At 36.7% G+C, this 22843-nt stretch overlaps 2 protein-coding genes and 1 long non-coding RNA gene across 30 annotated transcripts; all 3 read left to right on the forward strand.

Annotated features, from left to right (window-relative positions):
* Positions 1-6: 6 nt before the first annotated feature.
* LOC149988035 (uncharacterized) lies at positions 7-406 on the forward strand. The gene is made up of 2 exons (XR_016505808.1): positions 7-134; positions 239-406. It is a non-coding gene; the product is annotated as an uncharacterized LOC149988035 (long non-coding RNA).
* A 7251-nt stretch (positions 407-7657) lies between these two features.
* LOC112289164 (protein RTF1 homolog) lies at positions 7658-11606 on the forward strand. The gene is made up of 7 exons (XM_024534133.2): positions 7658-8225; positions 8647-9096; positions 9239-9645; positions 9830-10184; positions 10317-10486; positions 10874-11103; positions 11407-11606. Exons 1-7 carry the CDS (start codon positions 7987-7989, stop codon positions 11482-11484), a joined length of 1929 nt encoding a protein of 642 aa, XP_024389901.1. The 5' UTR covers positions 7658-7986; the 3' UTR covers positions 11485-11606.
* A 4592-nt stretch (positions 11607-16198) lies between these two features.
* Positions 16199-21985, forward strand: LOC112289165 (protein REVEILLE 3). Of its 28 annotated transcripts, none has more exons than XM_090254889.1 (10): positions 16199-16454; positions 17450-17820; positions 18491-18548; positions 18892-19015; positions 19339-19509; positions 19976-20113; positions 20334-20443; positions 20736-20795; positions 21018-21119; positions 21247-21985. In XM_090254889.1, exons 2-10 carry the CDS (start codon positions 17639-17641, stop codon positions 21655-21657), a joined length of 1356 nt encoding a protein of 451 aa, XP_090111015.1. In that variant the 5' UTR covers positions 16199-16454; positions 17450-17638; the 3' UTR covers positions 21658-21985. The 28 variants fall into 28 exon arrangements, with proteins under 28 accessions (XP_090111015.1, XP_090111018.1, XP_024389907.1 ...); XM_090254892.1 differs by having other exon boundaries at positions 16235-16454; positions 21250-21985; XM_024534139.3 differs by having other exon boundaries at positions 16235-16454; positions 17498-17820; positions 21250-21985.
* Positions 21986-22843: the final 858 nt, after the last annotated feature.

Below are 22843 nucleotides of genomic sequence, written 5' to 3' on the forward strand. Positions count from 1 at the left end.
AATGCAAATAATACTCAATGTGATGAAGCTCATGCAGTATAAAAAACATTTTCAATTCAAATTCCAGTGTTTCTGTCTATCACGAGTTGACGCTGTGCAACTATGAGACAATAGTACTGACGCAAAAAACTTTGGTAACCAATTCAAATGTTTATCTAGTTGCAAAAATTTTTTACAGATTAAAATGCAATTTGATTTCTAATATAAAGAACTTAATGTATAGGAATATTCAATGCAGAGAATGACAGCTGGCATTTGGAAAGATACCCAAGAATAAGCATACAGCACTTTAAATAACCAAGGCATAAGAAAGTCTTCTTAGGCAAAAATGTATTGTCGAAGACAATGATCTTAATGGATGCAATATACATGTTTACAATAGTAAGGTCAAACATATTGAAGACCAGAGATATACTTGTATATTATATTGCAAATAACATCTATATATATATATATATATATATACACACTAGTGAAAACCAGTGCCCTTGCCACAAAAAACATTATAAACTATGTATTGTAAATTAATCTTTTGTTTGAAGCTTCATATGACATGAAATTGTTGCATGTTGTTCAACTGTGTTCCATGCTATTCCATGTTGTGGTGCTTCCAAGCTCCATACCTTGTGATCTGATGGTGCTACTCTCAGCAATCTACAACAACATGTAGATTTTGATCTCTAATTGATTAAAAGTTGAGTTATTGCTTCACTTTTGATAGAAACAATGAAATATGCAGCCAATCACAGATAGTTTTTGTCTCCTTTGGTTTATCCCATTGATATATCTCCCTTGAGTTGTTTTATACAAGAGATATATAGTTCTTATTTCTTAAAAGTCAATTGATATGATTTGAATAAATTATGTATATGTAACAAAAAATCATGGACCATTTCAATCATTTTAAAGACATTTCTATGAAAAGAATGGTAAACATTACAATAAAATGTCAATGGTTAATGTTTTTGATGAACATGTAATTAATTGAGACTTTCATAAAAAAATTAAGAAATTGTGGCAAGTATTTAAATTATGTTAAGAACATCCACCAAAATTGGATTTTATTCAGGGTTCTTTTTTCAACATATTGCAAGGTGGATAGGAATTATAACAATATTAGTCTTAAAAGGCTACAATTACTCAAAACATGTTATTATAATATACTTCAAAGTTAACTATAACTAGTTTTTCAATTGAATAATATTTTATTTTGGTATCAAATTTTTCTTTATTATAGCTCAGATTTCTTTCTATTTTAAAAAAAGGTGTGTTACTTTGTTATGTCATGTAATTTAATCAACTCTAACCTATGTAATTAAATCAAGTCTAACCTTAAATTGCTTATCATATAATTTTATTTTTATGCACTATATTTGTTTTGATTTTATAATAATGATCATTCAAACTAATAATTAAATAATTAAATAATTAAATAAAAAAATAAATGTCTTTTTTTGAAATACTTCTCATTATTAAGAATGTTATTTGTAGACAAAATACCAACATTATCTATTGAATAGGTTTTGACTTAGATCAAAGTATCAACTAACATCTTAATTAGATCCAATCTTGTAAACTATCATATTGTTTTTTAGAAGTTTTATAAAACCACTTCCAAAATGGACATGCAAATAAGCAAAACATAATAAATTTTTATCCATGGAAGTTTCAATCTATACTAAGTGTTTTACTTTTTTACTACTTAATCCACAAATGGGAGACAAAATCTTCTTTTTGATAAATAATTTAACAACAATAAAGATGCACAATAGTTAGAAAAACTTAGTTTATTGAAAAAGATGAATATCTAGTAAGATTTGGTCTTAGATTTGATCTCTCTCAATTCTACAACCAAGTTTTCATAATCTAGTTTACTTTGGTATAATGAACAATATTGAAATGTTTTGAGATGTTTTGAAATGCAACCTTCATCTAGCTATTTTTTTTTGAAGAATTGTCATATTTTTTAAACTTGTGATCTCTAAATTAAACAAAAAAAAACAAAGTAAGTAAATAAAAATAAAAATAAAAATAAATAAAAAGAACTTGCCTAAGATCTCCAAGTGAATAAATATTAATATTATATTTCATCTTCTTCAAAATCTTGCTTAGTCTATAAATTATTTTTAGATGGCCTTTCTTTGTTACAAACATTCAAGAAGAAGATTTTAAAATATTCTTAGAATATTATGTTAAGTTATAGAAGGTTCCAAAAGATTTCTAAAATATTCTTAGAAGGTTCTTAGAACATTTTAGTAGGTTCTAAAAAGTTCTAGGAGGATTAAAGAAGTTATTTGAGAAACTTCTTAGGATTGCTTCATCTTCAAGCAACATGAGAACTTTTCAAGAAGCTTCTTAAGATTGTTTCAACTTCAAGCAATATGAAAACTTCTTCAAAAGCTTCCTAATATCTAATATATATTAGAATTAAGGTTGATGAGATTTTCAATCTCAATAACAAATCTGTTGGAGCTCTATCTCATCTCTCTTGGTATTGATCTTCTACTTATTAGGTTTAATTAAGTTTTTATTAGCTTTTTTATTGAAATTCTTTTGTTCAAAATTTTTTTTTGGTCTCTTAAATAATATATCTATGATAGTTTGTCAAGACTACCCTCTTATCAATACTAGAGCTTAATTCTTCTTAATAGAGTGTGGATTACTCTTCTTCTTCAAGGCATTTAAGTGCTTTAAAGGTTGTGGAGTACTCTCTTCTAAAGTGATATTATTTTAGTTTTTTTTTAGTTTTTTTTTTTTTTTTTCAAGATTTTTGGAGGTAAAGATGTTGGTATGGTTGAATCTTTCAAATCTAAGTTAGATGTTTTTATAAACACTTTGGATGCTTTAATCCATTGAAGTATTGAAATTAAAGGATTTATTGTAAGATTTCATAATAATGCAAGATTTGGAGCAGGTCAACATAGGATGCAGCCACTTTCTTTAGCTTCTACATTCAAGGAGGTGATGGCACATATACTTCAATAAGAAAATTTACCTATTCAATAATGTAAGGAACCTTGAATTAATCTTCCAGAAAAATTTGATGGCATACGCTCAAAGTTTTGAAGATCTGGTAACCAAATTTGATTGGTGACTTTTCTACAACATGAGCACTATCCAACAAAGAGTTGCGAGTTGTTTGAGTTGGAACCTTGGTCATAAGACAAGCCTTATTTTAATTTTCTTCTTTATTTGAGAAAAGATGTCTAATCTTCAATAACTTTGAAGCTTTCTTAAAAGCATTTGTGGAGGCATTTGAAGAACATGACAAGGCTCAATGGGCAACAACAAAGATTTGTTCATTATATTAAAGATTACACTTTGTATCAGTTTATATATCTGATTCTAAGCAATTGGCTTACAACATTAATTGAGATAAAGAAGCTTTTATGAGCTAATTCTATTGGAGACTAAGGCATGATATAAAAGACCTATTATTATTATTATTACTACTTGATCCTCAAATACTCATTAAAGCTATCAATCAAGCTATTAAGTGTAATAATCAATTATTTCAATGCCATGAAGATTAATGCTTATAGACTTTAATAAAACAATGCATTCAAAATTTATATTCTATTTCTTCAATAAATACATTACTTCCACACTTTGGAGTTAAGAATATGCAAATTGATGCAATACAATTTAAATCTCTTATAATAGAAGAAAAAAAACATAGATTTTAATAAGACCTATGCTTATATTATAATGAAGAAGGTCACAAATTTGGAATTTTTTTTGAAAAAACAACATACAACTAAGACTAGGAGTGTAATCATACATGAAAATAAAGATGCCTATCTATAATAGGGATTGTGTAGTTGGATATTTCAACATCTTAAATTTATCAAGGTCCCTCTTTTTTTGCTCAATCTATTTATTGTTTTATTATACTTTTATTTCTTGGCTAATAAAAAATTCAAATAAATATCTTATTAGATTTAGGAGCATATTCTTGCTTTTTAGATGAGAAGTTTTTCAAACTTCATAAAATTATTTTAGTACAAAAGTCAAAATCTATATATGTAGAAGTAATAGATGATCAACTTTTATCTTTAGGCAATATTATTCATAAAACCATATTACTAGAAATATTATTTGAAGGCCATTATAGTAAAATAATATTTAAATTTTATTAGAATCCTATGCAATCCTATCATTTTAGGACTTTCATGGTTAGAAAGATATAATCCATCTATAAATTGAAGGTTTTATAAGATTGGATTTCCTATAAAATTCCTTTGGATAAAACCTATTAAGAAATTATCAATAAAAAAGTTCTTATTTCTTGGAGCAAAGGCTTTTATGAAGATGGCTAAGAAAGAAATGTCATTTGTATTTTATACAACTCCAACTTATGAAGAAGCAAACTTATTAGTAGGTATCTTAAAGTACTATAAGAAATTTTAAGATGTCTTCAAATATAAGAATGGTGATATATTATTAAAAAAATTGACCATATGATAATGCCATTGAACTTCAAAAAGAGGCTCAAACACCATTTGGCCCAATCTAAAACCTATCACAAAATGAGCTTTTGGCATTGAAGGATTATATCAACAAAAATCTTAGAAAGAATTTTATTCAGCATTCCAAATTTTCAGTAGGTGCACCAATATTTTTTATGAAGAAAAAAGATAGATCTTTATAAATGTGTATTGATTAGTGCAACCTCAAAAAAAATACCGCTGAAAAATTATTATCCATTATTATTAATATTAGGACTATTGAAGTAGCTCAATCAATCTAAGATCTATACCAAAATAGATCTATATAGAGCATACAATTTGGTGCATATTAAAAAAAGAATTGAATGAAAGAAAACATTTGAGATAAGATATATATATATATATATATATATATATATATATATATTTTGAATGTAATTTCATGTCTTTTAAATTGACAAATATTCTAGCTATATTCCAATATTTGATGAATGATATTTTTAGAGAATCCTTAGATAAATTTGTTATCTATTATCTTGATGATATCTTAATCTATTTCAAGATTCTTAAAGAATATAAAGAATATATGAGAATAGTCTTGTAAAAGTTACAAGATATAAGATTATATGTAAAATTAAAAATATATTTTTTTATTAGCTAAAAATATAAAAATATAAATATTATATCTAATAAAGACTTATTGATAGGCTTAAAGAAAGTTCAAGTTGTAACAAAATGGATAATTCTAAAGACAATATGAAATGTACAATGTTTCCATGGATTTGCTAATTTTTGTTGAATATCTATCAAGAATTATTGCCAAGTTATTAGTCTTTTCACTTAATTGACATCCAAGGACAAATTGGAATAAGAATCTCAAGCACAAAGGGTTTTTTAAGATTTGAAGGCAATTTTTACTACAACTCCAATCTTCTTTTGTACTACTTCTATGGTTACACCTATTGGTTCAAGTTTACTTAAACAAATAGGTATAGTATTAGTTAAAGCCTCATTATTTTGTAATATCAAACAATGCCTTGACAACATTTAAGTTTGTAGAAGATCTTTTAAATATTCCAAAAAAACCAATGTGACTTTATGTGCTTCAATCTCGTTATGATTTTTGAGTTGCAAGATATTTTGGGTTTAATAAAGTATTAGATCTTATATCTCAAGATTTCTTATGGCTTCAAATGTATAAGATTGTGAAGAACTTTGTCTTCTTGTGTAATATGTATTTAAGATCCAAAAACTATTGACATCATTCTTATAGACTTCTACAACCACTATTAATTCCAAAGTGACCATTATTTCCAATATCAATGGATTTCATTGCTAATCTGCTGTCATTTGATACTATCTATATTATAGTAGATTAAATTACAAAGATGGCATATTTTGTCTCATGCAAAAAAGTAATAATTGGAAGAAAAAAAATTAAAAAATTAAAAAATTAAAAAATTAAAAAATGGCAAGGCTTTTTTTTAATAATATATATAAACATCATAGCTTATATAATGACATCATTTCTAATCATGGACCACAATTTATATCAAAGTTTTAAATTTTTTTTTTGATATATTAAAAGTAGATATCAAATTCTCTTTTGCCTCCTACTATCAAACATATGGTCAAATAGAATGAATCAATGAAGTTTTGGAGTAGTATTTGTGATGTACCATCAATTATTAGTAAGATGATTGGACCTTATATTTGTCTTTAGCAAAGTTTTCTTATAATAGTATTTTTTATGCTTTGACTTAGTAAACACCATTTTACTCCAATTATGATTATCATCCAAAGCTTGATTTGTAAAATACATTAAAGGATGAAAATCTAGTAGTTAAAGTTCTTGCAAAATAATTATCACAACTCCAAACAACTTTGAAGCTCCATTTAGAAGCAACTTAAGATTCTTACAAAGCATCTTATATCAAATTTAAAAAAGAATTTTGTACTCTTCAAGTTGGAGATAAAATATGGCTTCTTTGACAAAATATTAAGACCAATTGGCCTTGTAATAAGTTGGACTACCAAAGATTGGGGCCATTTTGTATTCAAAAGTAAATCAATTCAATGACTCATTGGTTGGAACTACCTACATCTATGAAGGTATATCTAGTCTTTCATGTTTCTCTCTTAGAGGTTTATTTAGAATTAACTATTTCAAGAAGAATAGAACCATCATTGCCTTCCATTGAAATAGATAATCATGTAGAATATGAAGTGGAAAAGATCCTTCATTCTTGACAAAAAAAAGGCCAGTTGGAATATTTTATTCATTGGCATGGTTACAATATCAATGAGCATATGTGGGAACAAGCAAAAAAATCTAATTAATATATCATAAAAGATACAAGAATTTCATCAATACTATTTTCAAAAATCTAAATCTATTTTAGGATTACTTTTCTATAAAGCTATTCTTAGGATGTTGTATATAACAAAGAAAGTAGATATAAAATCGATACTCTTCGTAGAACTTGGAATTAAAAGAGAAGGTGAAGTTATGGACATCCAACAAGAAGATTTTATGAATGTTTTAGAATATTTTGTTAGATTTTAAAAGGTTCTAAAAGATTCTTAAAATATTTCTAGAAGGTTCTTAAAATATTTCAATAAGTTCTAAAAAATTCAAGAAGGATTAAAGAAGTTATTCAAGAAGCTTATTAGGATTACTTTATCTTCAAGCGATATGAAAACTTCTTGAGAAGCTTCTTAATACCTAGTATATATTGGAATCAAGACTGAGGAGATCCTCAATCTCAACAACACATCTCTTGGAGCTATAATTCATCTCTCTTGGTATTGATCTTGTACTCATTAGGTTTAATAAAGTTTTTGTTAGCTTTCTTATTGAAACTCTTTTGTTCAACTTCTTGTTTAGTCTCCTGTATAGTGTATCCATGACATTCTTTGGTTTATGAGCATATTATAAGTGAAAGAGTACATCACGTTTAGAAACAAATAATATAGTACTTCTCAATTAGTTTAGTTCACTTTTCAAATCCTCTCACTTATTAGTGAGCACCTCCATGAACATAAGATTTTTCCAGTGTGAACGCGTCCTCCTTCCTTTCCCAATAACTCCCCACATTGGACAACTCCCAGTGACAGTTCTGACGTGGCAGTCCGACGTGGACTGAAGCGAAGGGCACAGTGTCGGTGAGAACAGGGTTCTTCACATCGGTGCAGTTCGTGGCTTTGGCATTAGAGTTCGATGTTCTTGTTGAAAGCGTTTCCCGGAGTAAGGCAGCCATTGTCTCGCCCAAATCCGGATGGATGGTTGCTGTTGTTCTCGCCGTTGTGTGAAGATTGATTGCGAGGATATCATCGCTATAGTTGCGTCTGGAGCTCGTTGAAGTGTGCTTTGTCTCGCAGTTTTCCGAACGGTCGAGTTTGAAGTTTGGGGTAGAGGATTAGGGTTTGTTTGTGTCGGACGCATCTCGTTTCACAGGATTGGCTGTGCGTTTGTTGTTTTAAGAATTGGAGGAGAGGCGGGGTTGTTCTTTCTTAGTGCTTCGGAAACGAAGCAACGATGGCAGACTTTTCGTTAGATGACATGCTGCTGGAGGCTGCAGGGCGGCCGAAGGGGGGCGACGGTGGGGGCCGGTCTCACGGTCCACCGACTAAGCGTCGACGAGCTTCGTCGATGAGCTCAGACGACGGTAGTGACTCGAGTCCTGATAACGATGATGAAGATGACGAGGAATTCGACGACAGAGGGGGTCGCTCTGGCAAGCAGGCGAAAGGATCCAAAATGCCTTTGAAAAAGCGGTACAAATTCCTGCTGCACTTTGACTTAAGTTGTGTTTTAAACCAGTGAAGGCAGATAATACAATGCAGTTATTAGTCCCCTTAGGCTTGAACATGTTGATTTTGGAATTGGGGCATAGCAGCCATAATTGACTTGAGCAAGAACGTCATTCCTTTATAACGTCTGGATGTGCACTAGGGCACTCAAATTTGCGTGAACGTGCTAGGTTTTCCCGTTTACGTCATATCACAGTGTGTTAGATTATCAGCAGCCATCTTGTGATGATTTGTGGGGCTAATTCGAATTTGTGATATTTCGAATGTGGAGCTTGGCCTCGTAAAATGCTATGTCTTCATCTATGAACGTCATAACAAGTTCGTGAAATGCGTACCTTCTGTATGATCCTATTGAGTTGAGTTTGATGGTCCCTCGCGTTTGCAGATTCGAGAAAGATGGAGATGACGGTGCAAGAGATGATGGATATAATAGTGAATTTTCCTACGGAAGTGATTTGTATAGAGATGAAGAAGACAGGCATAATCTGGCGCAAATGACAGAGCTTGAACGAGAGATGGAGTTGGCTGATCGTAGTGAGAAGCGAGACACTTGGCTTGCTTTGAGGAAAAGTCGAGGGAATAGACAAGCTGAATTTTCGACACCAAATCATAGGCGAGAAAGAGATCTTGGTCCCCCATCGTCTCGAATGCGTTCCTCAGTAAGGGAAGGAACTCGGAGCAAGAAGGAGAATGCTCTCAATGAGCTTGTAGCCAGGAGGCAGAAGGCCCAAGATCCTAGCTCATTACGAAAGAGGGGGCGTGATTCGGGCATGACTCCTAGCCGGGAGGCCCATTCTCCCGGAAGAAAAAAACCCAGCCAGAGTATGAGTTTCAGGTAATCCATTTTGAGATGAGAATACATCTCATGCATCCTTAATGTTAGTTGGTGTGATTAATTTGTTGTGTTCTACCAATGTGAAACTAATTTTTAAATTTTTTTCACTTACAAGAAATCTAATATAACTTGGACATTCCAGTGAATCAGATCCTCCGAGTGAAGACGATGGAGATAGCGAGAGAGATGACGATCGTAGCGATGTGGGCGGCTCAGGCGATGAACTTGAGGATAAGGGAGAGCCCGAGGCAACAGAGGATGAAATAAAAGACATCGTAATTAGACGTTCAAAGCTTGCTAAGTGGTTTATGGAGCCTTTCTTCGAGGAAATTATTGTTGGCTGTTTCGTTAGGATTGGTATCGGGGTTTCAAGTTCTGGCCAAAGCATATATCGTGTGTGCCAAGTGAAGAACGTCGACGCAAAGGACCCGGACAAGCAGTATAAGTTTGAAAATTTTATGACATACAAGTATCTCAATTGTTTCTGGGGAGACGAATCTACTGCAGCAAGGTGGCAGATGGTTCGAGCTTCTGATCAGCCAGCTTCACGTAAGTTCTTCATGACAAGGTCTAGGTCACGTAATATAGTGCTTCGTATCCTAGCTGCAGCAGTTATTCTCAGAAGGAATACTTTAGAATTTTGATTCCTTCCCAGATAATTGAAGAGTTGGCTATGCCGTCATGAGCATTTTGTAAAGACCAAGGACTAACTTTGGATCGATTGTAATTTCAGAGAAAGAGATCAGTGATTACCTTCGAGCTGTTGATAATGCTAAGGGTCGCAGACCTCTGAAGGTAGATGTATTGGAGAAGAAGGCGGCCATATCAAAGGTTAACCAGTTCGTTTATTCAGCATCTACTGTCAAGCAAATGTTGCAAGAGAAGAAAATGGCCGCTTCTCGTCCAGCAAATGTTGCTTTAGAGAAAGACCGCTTGATTAAAGAGTTGGGCATAGCGGAATCGAAGGGGGAACATGCTGAGGTGGAGAAGTTGCAGTCACGACTAAAGGAGCTGGAATTGTTTGCCAATCAAGTAAAGAGCAAAGATGCCAAGGCTATGGCATTGGCAGAAATGAATCGGCGGAACAAGTACTGGCTCATCTCTGAATACTATTTTGAGCATTTAAAATGATACTTGGTTTCTGATTCTCAATTCGGTTGTCACCAGGAGTAGTTTGGTTGTGGTAAGGAACTAATGGAACAGCTTGTTTGAGGATGCAGGATGGAGAATTTCAAGAATGCGTCAATGTTGAAGCCGGTCAACACTTTTGCCAAAGAAGGTGATGCAGGATATGATCCTTTCTCTCGCCGCTGGACTCGCAGTCAAAATTATTATCAGTCACAGCCGAAGACGGAGGAGAAAGAGACGGTTGAAGGCAGCAATGCAGAGGGTAAGTGTGAATTTACAATTGAGCTGCATTTGTCCCCCTTTTCTTAGTATAAGGGAGAGTTTTTGTTGATTCGTATTAGAAACCCGCCTCCACCTTCAATTTCAGAAAGGAGAGAAACGGCTCTGTGACTAAATCTCACCTTCACGCAGCTTTTGTAAGTTTGTCCATATAACGAGTCTAGAGTGGTGGTATATATGTACAAATATGTCCCAAAAGTCGGAGTAAGTTTTTTCTGGCTATGACCAGTTTTTCTTCGCGGTGTCAAATTTTCTCTTCAAAGTTCCCTCTATTCTCTTGATCACTCTCTTCTGCTGTAGGGCAAGTTTTGTTGACTTTTAGGTATGACTAGTCCTAGTATTCCTAATCGTCTCTATGATTCTATTACAGATGGGGCAGAAAAGGCAGGTATTAAGGCAAGTGAACAAAGCGAAATTGCGAAGCATGTCGAATCACAGGCTGCTGCTGACAGGAGAAAACTCTATGCTTTGCACAACTTTGTGTTACCCATCTCATTAAGCAAGCTTGGGAATACCAAGGGTCCAGGTGGTGTTCACCAAGCCTTTGTGCAGGCCTACATGGCTCGAAAGGCTCACCTTGAAGCCAGTTGTGGAGTCCAGGTTAGTGGCCTAGGTCTTCTGTATTCTTGTTATTGATTCCAGATGATTCTCAGGTTGTGTAGCAGCTTCGTACCTCATAATAGTGCTACTTTATTGTATTTGACCCTCGTTTAATATGTTCAACCCTCTTAGTATCTGCATTGAGATGGAATAACTCTTGCGGATCCTTGAACTTCGGTTCATTTGTTCAGTTTCAATTTGAACGCAAGTGTGGAGTTACCTAGCATTCCGTGCCCTCAACTTTAAAATGAGGCATAGTGTCCATTCATCGCTCTGAGCATAAGTGTGTTTTCGTGTGAGCAGGTTGAGCAAAACGATGGGCGGCGGCATAGCTTGACTTTAACTGTGAATGATTACAAACGTCGGCGAGGACTACTGTAGTTCAAAAGCTTTGTACAAAATTTACCAGTAGCTTGTTGTTAAATAGATTTCAATTTATTTCGATCAAAGTTTGACATGACATTTTTTGTGTTATCATATGTTCTTGCATTGATTCGCCTCAACTTTTACTCGGATGACATGCTTGCTGTTTATTTGGGTTGTCTTTCTTGTTTGATTTTCTCTACCTTCTCTCTCTCTCTCTCTCTCTCTCTCTCTCTCTCTCTGTTTCTTCTAGATTTGAGCTAAATATGGGTTCTTTTTATCTAGATGTCATTCTGCACATTTCTTTTAGAGTACCTGACATGCTTGTTTGCGATCATGGTCCCTTGATTCTGCCAGCCTCCTTGATCGCTGGGTTCTGAATTCGGACTTGTCTGTTGTCCTTATGTGGGAGAAAACAGCTTACTTCCAGAGAAACCAGGCGGAAACGCCATCGTTAGAAACCTGCTGCATAGTATTACGTATCTCTCCATTAGTTGGAAAATGTGATTAGTCTGACACGTGAGTCCACACAGCAAGGTGGCAGTGTTGATGTTCCCACCAAATCTTCGGCTGGTGGTCTTTGGTTGGAAAACGGCGGTGGTGCAAGCAGCTTGAGCTTGTTGGGTCAATAATCTAGTTGGAAACATGTTCCGAACAGCTCCAAAACTGAAGAGAAACGTTTGTTTGCTTCATACAAGCTAGATGTCATTCAGAAAAGATCTAGAAAAATCAATGTAGGTCAATAAGAAAATAAAAATGAAAACAAAAAACATTTAGTGAGAGTGAGTGATTGATGTTTTTGGTGGAAATAGATCTGATTTCATTGAAAAAAGTGATTTTCTAATTACTAATTCTATAATTAAGAGATAGAATGAAAGACTAGAGATAGAATGCTTTTGAAGTTCCATGTGTATTCACCAATATTCTCCAAAACTATGTTCTAATCTTCAACTTCCTTCTGAGCAAGTTGTATCTTGTAGTGGATTTCACGTTGACACTATGTCATCAATCTCCTATTTCTGTATTGCTTGCCTTACACTGTCTATTGGCTGTATTCATCAAGCAGTTTTTATTTAAGAGACATGGTACAAGCGAAGAACCTCATGCAGTGAAAGTCTCTGTAAAGGAAGAATGATAGTGGCGAGCCACCAGCACAGGGAGCGCTCTCAGGGCATTGCAAGCAAAATGAAACTCCAGGATACTGACAGAGTCCGAGCAGCCAGGTCTAGCAAATAAAAATACTTACAAACAAGGACAGAAGGTAATCCTGGTCAGATACATGACACTATGAGCAAGAAGAAGCGAATTCGTACTTGTCCTGATAAAAACAAAGGAAAAGTCAGTTTCTGTGAGGTTGCCCTTCTTGATTCCAGAACTTCCGCAAGCAGGATTCTGTAAATTTAACACTGACAAGCAAATTCTACAAGGAACATTGCCAATTTCCATTAAAAATTAAAGACAAAGTAATTACAGCATAAAATCATTGAGCAAATAGTTACAACACGCGTAATATACTGATAGTATTCCTGCTCCACCATATTAGCCGCATTAAGGGCATAGGTGGGAGCTCAGCACAAAAACTATTTAGTTGCTGAACTTGGATATCAGGACAATTACAGTTCAAGCACGTTGCTAGAAGCTTGTGACAAATCATGAATGTAATTTGTATCTCTTCGTCCTTCCTCGCCCGGAAACTTGCTCCCATCTAATTGTTGAGTTGACATGTTGAAACAATGTAAATGTGTAGTGATTAGGTCGTTCCCACTCCACTCACCTTCTAAATATTGCACAAGCACGCAAGGTGGAAGCATCTGCGAAACCAAACTCCTTCCAAGGCCAGGTTCTATACTTGTCACAACCAGAGACATTCGAGCCATTGCAAACCTTGGACGGAAACGGGATATCCGAATGCCAGGTTTGCAACAGCTGGCTGCGCATTGCAAAAGCCTCCTTTCACCTGCGAATTTGTTACAGGCAACACAAGGCGCAGCCAGCCCCACAGCAACAGCAGAAGGAAGCTCTGCGCTCATGACAAATAGGTCACGCGAAGTATCACTTTGTCAGAATTCATTTGACAGGGATGACATAGCCAACGCCGATCTGACAACGGAATTCCATGCGCCCTCCTCACGGGCTCTCTCTTGATCTCTCTCGATCTCTCTCGATCTCTCCTCTGGTCCCTTCCTCACCTGTACTGGTACTGGCTGCCACACGGTTATGTACCAAGCAGTGCGGTCACCTGTCACATCCTTCCACCTCCTATGACCGCAGGGGAATTATCCAATGCCAGGACAGTCGTGGATCACAGAACGGGGGGTCGATGAACAACACGCGGCAAAGCGAGCAGTTCTTCGATAGATGATATTCAGCACAGTTCCATTGCTCCGTTATGTTCAGTCATGCCATGTGGCCACGTCGAGTCTTGCATTAAAAGTAAAGGAAAGGAAAGGAAACAGAGAAAGTAAAGAAAAGAAGGAAGGAAGGAGAAGGAGATTTATATGTATATGGTGTGTGTGTTTTCCTTTCTCCAAAGAAATGGATAAAGATTACATTTCATGGTGAAACCCTGATATCCTAAGGGATTGCTGCTTCTGGGTAAATTCCGTTACTACGTGTGCGACATAAATTTTTAGATTGTGAATATTGTAATAGTCAATGCGGAATCAAAGCAGATGGAATTACATAAAACACATGTTCCTTTTCACAGTCTTATCTCACATCTAAAATCCATAGTTCGGAATCAAAAATTTGTGTGTGTAATTAAAAAAATGTGTAGAAACTGAAAAAGAAAAGTAGAACACTAACTAAACCATCAAAGATTCGGAATAAAACACCGCATTGCAAAAACGTGTGCTAAAGATATATAACTGTAAAAAGAATATATCCAAATGATGTGAACATGATGGAATCATAAATAAAAATTAATTGACAGTGAAAAAGCCAAATGGGAACGTTATGTGAACATGGGAAACTGATGAGGGAACAACAGCACTACCAGAGCCAATCGATCCCTGCCATTTGTCAACCTGGGGATGGCAAGGGCGCTATAATCGGGAACACCATGGTCCGCTGGTTTCCACTTCGAGGAGTAAGGAAAGAGACATTAGGCCATTGGCCCTCTCTCTTGTGACGTCATGCATACGCATGCCTTACCTTTTTCAGAGTCTCACGCAGTGAAGCATTGATGCAATTCTCTAAGCGGCTGATTTCATAATACGAGTTGGCTCCCGGATTTTGGGGGTGATTGAGGGTCGTTGGATCGGGGCAGAGATGGGTTCCTTCTTAACGACAGAGATGGACACAGTTTTCGTCCTTTTCTGCCACTTATTCTTACTCTTCGTCCGTCGGCACGTGCTTTCGTTTAGTTTTCGTTCGTTCATTGTTTCTCTTTTTCTTTTTCTTCTTCGTCTTTCTTCCTCTTTTTTGCTTCTCGTTGATTTGTTTGATTGGAGGTTTTCATCTTCTTTTTAATTTTGTCCAGTTCTGTGTAGATAATGGACCTTCACTACATCAACAATCTGTCTTGATTGTGGGTACTAAGTGTCTATTTTGCCATGTGTTTCACTTCTGTTATGCACAGGCTTGGACAGGAACTCATTTTCATGCACCCACCTTCATGAATGGTGGGAGACCATCATGGTTTTGTTAGTTCATTTTTCTTTTCTTAGAGTCAGATTCATAAGACCATCAACATTCAATGTGGGTTTTGACTTACATACATATGTATTATTTTAATAATGTGTTTTTACATTTTTTGTTATGATTTTGATTTTGATTTTTTATGTGTTGAAACCTTGTTGTGTAGCCTTGTTCAAGAAATGCTCAAGTCTCCAATGACTGAATCTTGTTCATTTTTTACTTGAATGCCTACACAAACTATTGACTGTGAGCATTACACAAGTTTAATATTTTGATCATGTTAAATTTGTGCAAATAAGTATAACCAGTATTAGTTATCATTTTTTGTAAAGGAAACAGTACATGTGGACATATACATGTATGATGACTCAAAATCTTCAAGGGGTTGACCTTACTCTTTAAGATCTGAATATGCACAATCACTATTGTGCACACCGATGTTCCCAGGCCCACATGGGTAGTTTTCTTACATGGGTTTGTTTCCTTTGTTTCTTTTTTCTTTTTTCTTTTTTCCTGCAATAATAATCAAAATATATTATCATTCTTCTTTCTTAGAAGGGAAAACAACTTTGACTTACATACATACATGCTTACATGTTATTCTCTTAATACTTTGGGATTGCTTGAATCTCAATCAATCAAGAAAAGCACATTGTGGAATTCCTAAAAATTGGGGTAAAAAAAATAAAAAAATAAAACACTAACGACCCATTGGAGTTAACCAAGCAAAACAAACCGAGATGGACACCGCAAGAACATCCTTCACACCAGAACAGCCACTATTGGCTCAGTCTGCCCCTGCCAGTTCCCCCATCCACTGACCGGATCTCGCCGCTCGGTGTGAACGGGTTCAGAGCTCTCCATCCACTCATCAACTCATTCATTCATCTGGTCATTCATCCATCCAAGGTGGATGTGCCAAGTCATGACGACCGTGGCCGCTGGATAAACATGTGGCCACAAAGCTATCCAGGTAAACAGGAAATTTTCACAGTCCAGTGGAGAAAGGGGGACATGGGAACTTAGAAGTTACCGCGTCTCTCTCGTTGGAGGCGGTGGGACCAGGCGCTGCCCACCCAGACAGTGAGGAAGAGGGAGGTGAGAGCGAGGGAGCTATGGCTATGGCCAAAGCCAGGCTATGGGCAAGGCCGATCTTCAGTATCGCTCGGTCTCCCCCTTCCTTCCTGCCCAACCCTGTTGCGCCTCATCTTGCACCCCTCCTTCTTTGCCGCCCCGCCCTGATCAATCCTTCTTCACTCCTTTCCCTTCTATTCTTTGTCACAATCGCTCCTACCAGCAAAATCTGTTTTACAATCGGATCATTCGGCGTCGCTCCCTTGCGCGTAGTAGTGAGTGGACATATATATATTTTTCTCCCTTTGCACTATGCTTGGCTATCCGAGGGTGCGTGGTCTTTCCTTGAAAATGTTGTACATCATTTTTTTTGGCTGGAAATCGAGGCAGTGCCATGGGTAGATGGCTAATATTTGGCTTGTGGAGTTTTGGGAGAGGAATGCAAGTAGTGGTGAACGGATGGTGGTAGTAGTAGTAGTGTTGGTGGCTTTAGATTTTCGGAGTGATTTGAGTTTCGCTTTGAGGTTTGGTTGCCGTTGTGGTGACTGGTTTGCGGGAATACTTTGGAGATTAGGTCTTATTTCTGTGGATTGTGGTTGAATCTGGTGGTTACGGAGTTGTCGTCCGGCCGTGAAATTTGGAGCGGCATAAGATCCTCTGTCCGTTTTGTAGCGGTTTTTGCGCTTGGAGCTCGTTTCTTAGTTTTTTGAGGGTTTTCTGACAGATGAGCAGAGGTCTGTGCATTTCTCTGCCCACTCACCGTCTGTGCCCGTTTGCTAGCTTCTTGTTTTGGGCTTTTTCCTTAGGTTCGAGACAAACGATGTGCGGGTAGCTCTGCAGCTTTTCTGATTCGTAGCAATGCTTTGCAGAGGAAACGATCACTTCCAGTCTTTTCTCTTTTTTTTTTTTTTTTTTTTTTTTTTTTGGTGGTATCCCATAGATAGAGATGCTTAGTTTTGCTGCTGTTAAGTTTATACTAGTTTCTTCCATTTTGCTGGTTGAGCTTTGAGTTTGCACCTTGTCGTATGTTATCTGGTTTGAATAAGTTTAGGTCTTCTCGAATTCCGCGTACTTATGTATTAGCTAGAGTGGTGTGGTTATTGGATAGTCCTTTAAATCACTCCGTTTCATGGTGCTCTACCTGTGTCAGGACCCTGTGGATATATCTTAGATCTGGTATTCTAGGTAGTTTGTTGGGAAATGTGTGATTGGCTGTGCTGCTGGAAATTGCCAGTGTTCGATGTTGCTAACTTCCCCCATCATGTTCCAGGTTTCACAGGACTTGACTATTGCAAATAAATACTGTGTTTGAATTCAGAATCATCGTGCTACAGAGCTGTCGAAGATGTGCGCTTAGGATTGCGCACAAGTTTATACCACACAGCTGGAATAAGTAAACAGAAAATAAATAAATAAATAAAAATTGGAGTTGAGCACGAGGACCTTGAACAAGCCGCACATGAATGCTGCGAGTGTTGAGATGCTAGGTGTTATGGTAGCAGGCTCCACAGTACCTGGCATCCCTTCAGTGTCTGTGTCAGAAGAGGGCTCTAAAAAGATTAGAAAGCCTTACACCATCACCAAGTCGAGGGAAAGCTGGACTGAGCAGGAGCACGATAAATTTCTTGAGGCCTTACAACTGTGAGCGTTTCTTACCTCGATACCAGTTATTTCAGTCTGTTACCAACGGACTAGCCGAGTCTATAACATCTTAACTTCCTACCTTCTAGATCTTCGAAGTATAGAATTTTTGCCTTCCACTCGTTTAATGTTTGGGTGCATGATTGGACATGTAGAAGCCTTGCATTCCCCTCAGTGTCTTCAAAGTTAAAAATTTGTTCAACTACCATGAAGATGGCATTCAGTAGTTTAGTTACAGTGTGCATTTGGAATATTGACAGTTTCTAGCACCCTTCTCCTTGTTATTGGTTGGGGAGTAACTTTGCCATTAGATTTTCCAAGCCTAGGTAATAAAATGATCTGTCGAAGGTTGATGTCCAAAGTGGATTACTTGCGTAAATTGAAGCGGTCGTCAGGCGTTGTTCTGTCTCGTTCACTGTAAAACTTTTCTGAAAAGATGAGCGATAATACTTGAATGGGTAGACCAGCTTTTAGTTATGTTACATTTCACACAAACTTCTTTTCGGTAATCTATGTATCTACCACAAGATAGGAGTGTGTTTGTCTTCAATGCATACGGAATGTTGTCACCTTTTTCATCTCTTTTCACCTCTTCAATGTTACGAGCGTCCTCTCGTGGGAATTTTAATACGCAGGATCAATGACACTAATGTGTGTCTCGCCTTTACAGATTCGATCGCGACTGGAAAAAAATCGAAGCTTTCGTGGGGTCTAAGACAGTAATACAGGTACAGCATTGTCTTCATTGGTTTTTTCAATCATCGTTTTCATTCTCACTGTATCCTCTTATAATCTAATCACTGCAGAATATTAGTAGCCATGGGAAGATGAGCATTGATATTTTCCTTGGACAAGCTGCCTTTTGTGAATTGCTTTCATTCCAGTATGCATTTGCCCTGCTAGTTTGAACTGATATTTAGTTTGGTTGTTTGCAGTCTGTCTAGTTTTTATCGTTTACGATTGCTAAAAGTCCAAGGTCAGTTTATGCGACCAAAACAAACTTGGCCTATAGAAGTGAATTCATTTTCTTATTGTCGGTGTTATTTATCTTTAAAATCCATTTTTATGCAGATCCGAAGTCACGCTCAAAAATATTTTTTAAAAGTACAGAAGAATGGAACTGGGGAACATGTTCCTCCGCCACGACCGAAACGCAAGTCAGCTCAACCATATCCACAGAAGGCACCAAAATGTGGTACAGTCTTTTTCATCTATTCCTACGTTGAAATGTGATTATGTGCCACCATGTACAGATGATTAGTTGTGGATTGTAAGCTACACTGTCGCAAGGAAGTCTTCGGTAAGTCAGTGTGTCGTAATCACTGGAAGATCTTGTATACTTGACAGTTTCGCCGCCGGTCAGGTTATTACTGTATCAGTTTCTCGTTCTGCGGCAGGGTCACTTCTGTACAATTCACGAATATGCGTGATCCCGTTTTAGAACATAACTAACACTTATTAACTTGTGAATTCTTGATTTAACACTAACATGAGCATATACTTTGTTGGGGTGTGAAGTACCAGCACAAGTACAAGTTTCAGATGGTTTAAATGCTCAAGCTGTGCAGGCAGAGTCTAGCTATGGTACAGGTTCTCATGTACCTCCCATGTCCTCTGCTAGTCCGTCTGTATCAGCCTGGGTTCAACATTCAGTGTCTCCTAATCCGAGTATTTCATATGATGCTCCTGGTGAGTCCTTGGTCATCGACTGCGTCGACTCCGAGCTGTTTCTCAAACTGATATTGCCCTGCTTAAATCGATCCCATTCTTCCTTTACTAGTGGATTCTAGAAGACTAATCATATAACAATTTGAATCTGGTCGCGGGACGGAGAATTATCCTCAACTTTTTTCCCCTCTCAGCCGACTCTTTTTTGTGATTAGGAACGGATACAGTTCTGGTTGTTTGGTTATTTTGACAAAGTTCGTTTGTCAAGCACACTAAAATGACGATTGCATTTTGGTGTACACTCCATACCATTACTACGTTCGAAAGTTTCCTTTGGTTTTAAGGATTTATAGTTTTCTGAAATTTTTTTCCCCTGAAATACTGTCAGAAACATTGCCAGAAGAAAATTCACTGGGTGCAACTTATTTGTTACGGTAATTTTCTTCACCGATACTTTTTTTTTCTACTGACCTTTCATCTCATACAGGTATCAAATCAGAAGTTGAGGGCGTGAGTTTGACTGCAGTTCGCGCATCTAGTAACAGCATTAGTGGAAGTTCTCCTGGAGGGTGGCCACAACATGTTCTTCCCGCAAGTCAAATTGCACCTGAGTCTTGTATACGAGGTAAGTTGATTAGTTCCTATTGTTTTTTTGTTGTTCGTTAGTTGAATCTGTCGAATATTGTAAATCGTTTAAATGTATGAGAATCAATCAATTCTTTGTATGCTTATTCTTATTCTTATGTTCACTTTTCGCAAAGTTGAATTCTAGGTGTATAGTAACGCTATTGGTCCCTTTCATTGGCTAAATTGACACATGAAATCGTTTCCTCCCTATCCACCAGCTGCTCCTGATTTTACGGAAGTTTACAAGTTTATCGGCAGTGTCTTCGACCCAGGTGTTTCCGGCCACCTTCGGAAGCTCAAGGAGATGTCTCCTATTGATCGCGAAACGGTTAGTGTTCTGTGATTTTAATTTTTAACTGCTGAAGGAACAGGAAATTTACGTCACCGAGGACTGGTGTTCTAATATTAGAGAGTTTTGTAACAAGTGATCACCCAATTAAGGACAGGAAAGTTTTCTTTTTCTGTAGTACATGCCTCTAAGTTCATTAATGTTTGTAGAATTGCACATGAATTGATGAAGTGCGTGGGAATAGCTGGTTAGGATAAAGTCGGTGACTAGATGGAATGCTAAATGACTGGCAACTATTTTCCCCTAATATTGTGCCCTTTGTGTTCCGCAGGTTCTACTTTTGATGCGTAACCTCTCCATCAACCTGGCCAGCCCTGACTTTGAAGAACATGTAAGTACCAGTCTTAACGTAGCTTTAATAGAAATATTCCCGGTAACTTCACATGTTGAATCATTCTGAAAGGTTGCAGCTTTTTGAAATCCTTTTGGCAAATTGCCTAACTTATTGTTCTTGGAACATATTTATATGTCAGAACCTTATGATGGAAGGTGGAAAATATTGTTGCATGATTCATCTCAGAAGTTATTGTTCCCCTCTTTTTTTGTTGAACAGAAACTATATCTCTCAGTTTATGTTAATAAAGAAATAAAAGGAAAGTCCACTGGGACACAGGATTTGACAAGTGCTCCAAGCGCTGCTGCTCAATCTAGTTCGGTATGTTAATGATTCTTGGTTATTTTGAGCCGATTGATTTTTCAAGAGGTTTAGTCTTTTTTATACAACTATCCCGATTGTGTACCTTCCTCGAAGTAAGCTTAATCATGAATTTCCTGTTTTGTAGCAGGATACTGGCGAAGATACCTCCTCGGTTTCTGGTCAAGCTGGAACTCCTCAATCCAACGCCTTATTGGTTAGTCCAAGAAGTGGGGATGCAGATCATACCCAACAAAGAGCATCACTATTGCTAGCATATTCAGACAACACCGCAGATGCAGGGACGCCTCGAAGGCATTCATATGATGGAGGCGGAGCTATTTCAGCTTCTTATACTAGCTCTGGCGTTTCTCCTTCTCCTGGGGACCTTGAGCCGGTGTCATTAGGGCCACCCTCTGCAGCATTGCAGCCCCAGATCCCTGTCCTGACAATGAAACCGGAGAGGGTGTACTCTGCACCTAGTTTGCCCAGTTTGACTAGTTTACCCAGTTTGCCTGCAGGCTTAGTTGATGGGAGTGTAGATACTTGGTGGACTTGAAAAGAATAGTCGCTTTACGATCGAAAATTTGTATCAATAGCAGTGTTACCGCGAGGTTCAGTTTTTGGGTCAACTGTGAATAGGATCTAGTTTGTGTCAAACGTAGACCAGCTTATTGGCCTCGCGGAGAGTTTGAGTTTGTAGAGTGTTTGATAGGTTGATCAGATTTTGTCTGACCGGTATGAAGAGTGTGTAATAGCCTGCGGTATTTTTCCCCCTTTTATTTTCTAGCTGGAGGTTGGACCTCTGAGTTTCTGAGAATCTTGCGTGTACATTTTCTAGCAATCTCTCAATAGTGAATAAATACACGATGTTTTGATTGTTCGGAGATTCATGGTTGCTTCGTCTATCAATTCTAGAGAAATATTAATAGTCATGAGATTGGAATTTTTCCCACCTGTTGATACAAGAGCTTGAATCAGAGTTGGGTTTATAAGTAAATTTGTACAAAACCCAACCAGTTCTGCAGTTGGTCACAGAGCATAGCTGATACTCTTCTGTGGACGTTTGAGACTAGTATCCTGATTAATCGACAAATTCAGATGCTTGTGAATATATTCTTCGCAACATTAAGTGGAGAATGTCTCTGAGATTTGACACTGAACAAGAAGCACCTTTACGTGCTAAATCGTCACCTTCACTTATTTTTTCCGAGTTATCTTTATTGGAGATCGAAGGGAAAGTATGGATTATGTGGGCATCAAAGGAAAAGAACGGATTGGTGAATGAACTTCTATGAATCTAAATGGGTCATTTGTCTACTTTTTGGAGAAAGTTAAAGGAATCAATAAGGATGAAAATATAAAGCGGTTAAAACCTAAAGTGTATTGTAGAGTATAAAAGCATTCTGGCCATTGCATGTGATATATTATTTTTCTATTTTGGTAGTTTATTCTACTTCTAAATTTTGTTCTTAAAACTTCGTAAACGAAGAACAGAGTGGCCAACATATCATAAAGTAAAATTGATTTAATCTTGATCATGTCCTATTGTGTGTATATATATATATATATATTGTTTCATATTTGTCTTATCGCCCAATCAATCCTCCTCACACAAGATGCATAAGACTGTCACAAATCTGAATCTAAACTTAACTTCTAATGTGCAAGTTTCTAACAATACAATTTAACAATCTCTACTCTTTCTACAAGAATTGCAACTTGGTACAATTTGGACTACTCAC

Source organism: Physcomitrium patens, chromosome 12 (assembly GCF_059467195.1).
Source record: "Physcomitrium patens ecotype Gransden chromosome 12, ASM5946719v1, whole genome shotgun sequence".
In the NCBI taxonomy this organism is placed as follows: domain Eukaryota; kingdom Viridiplantae; phylum Streptophyta; class Bryopsida; order Funariales; family Funariaceae; genus Physcomitrium; species Physcomitrium patens.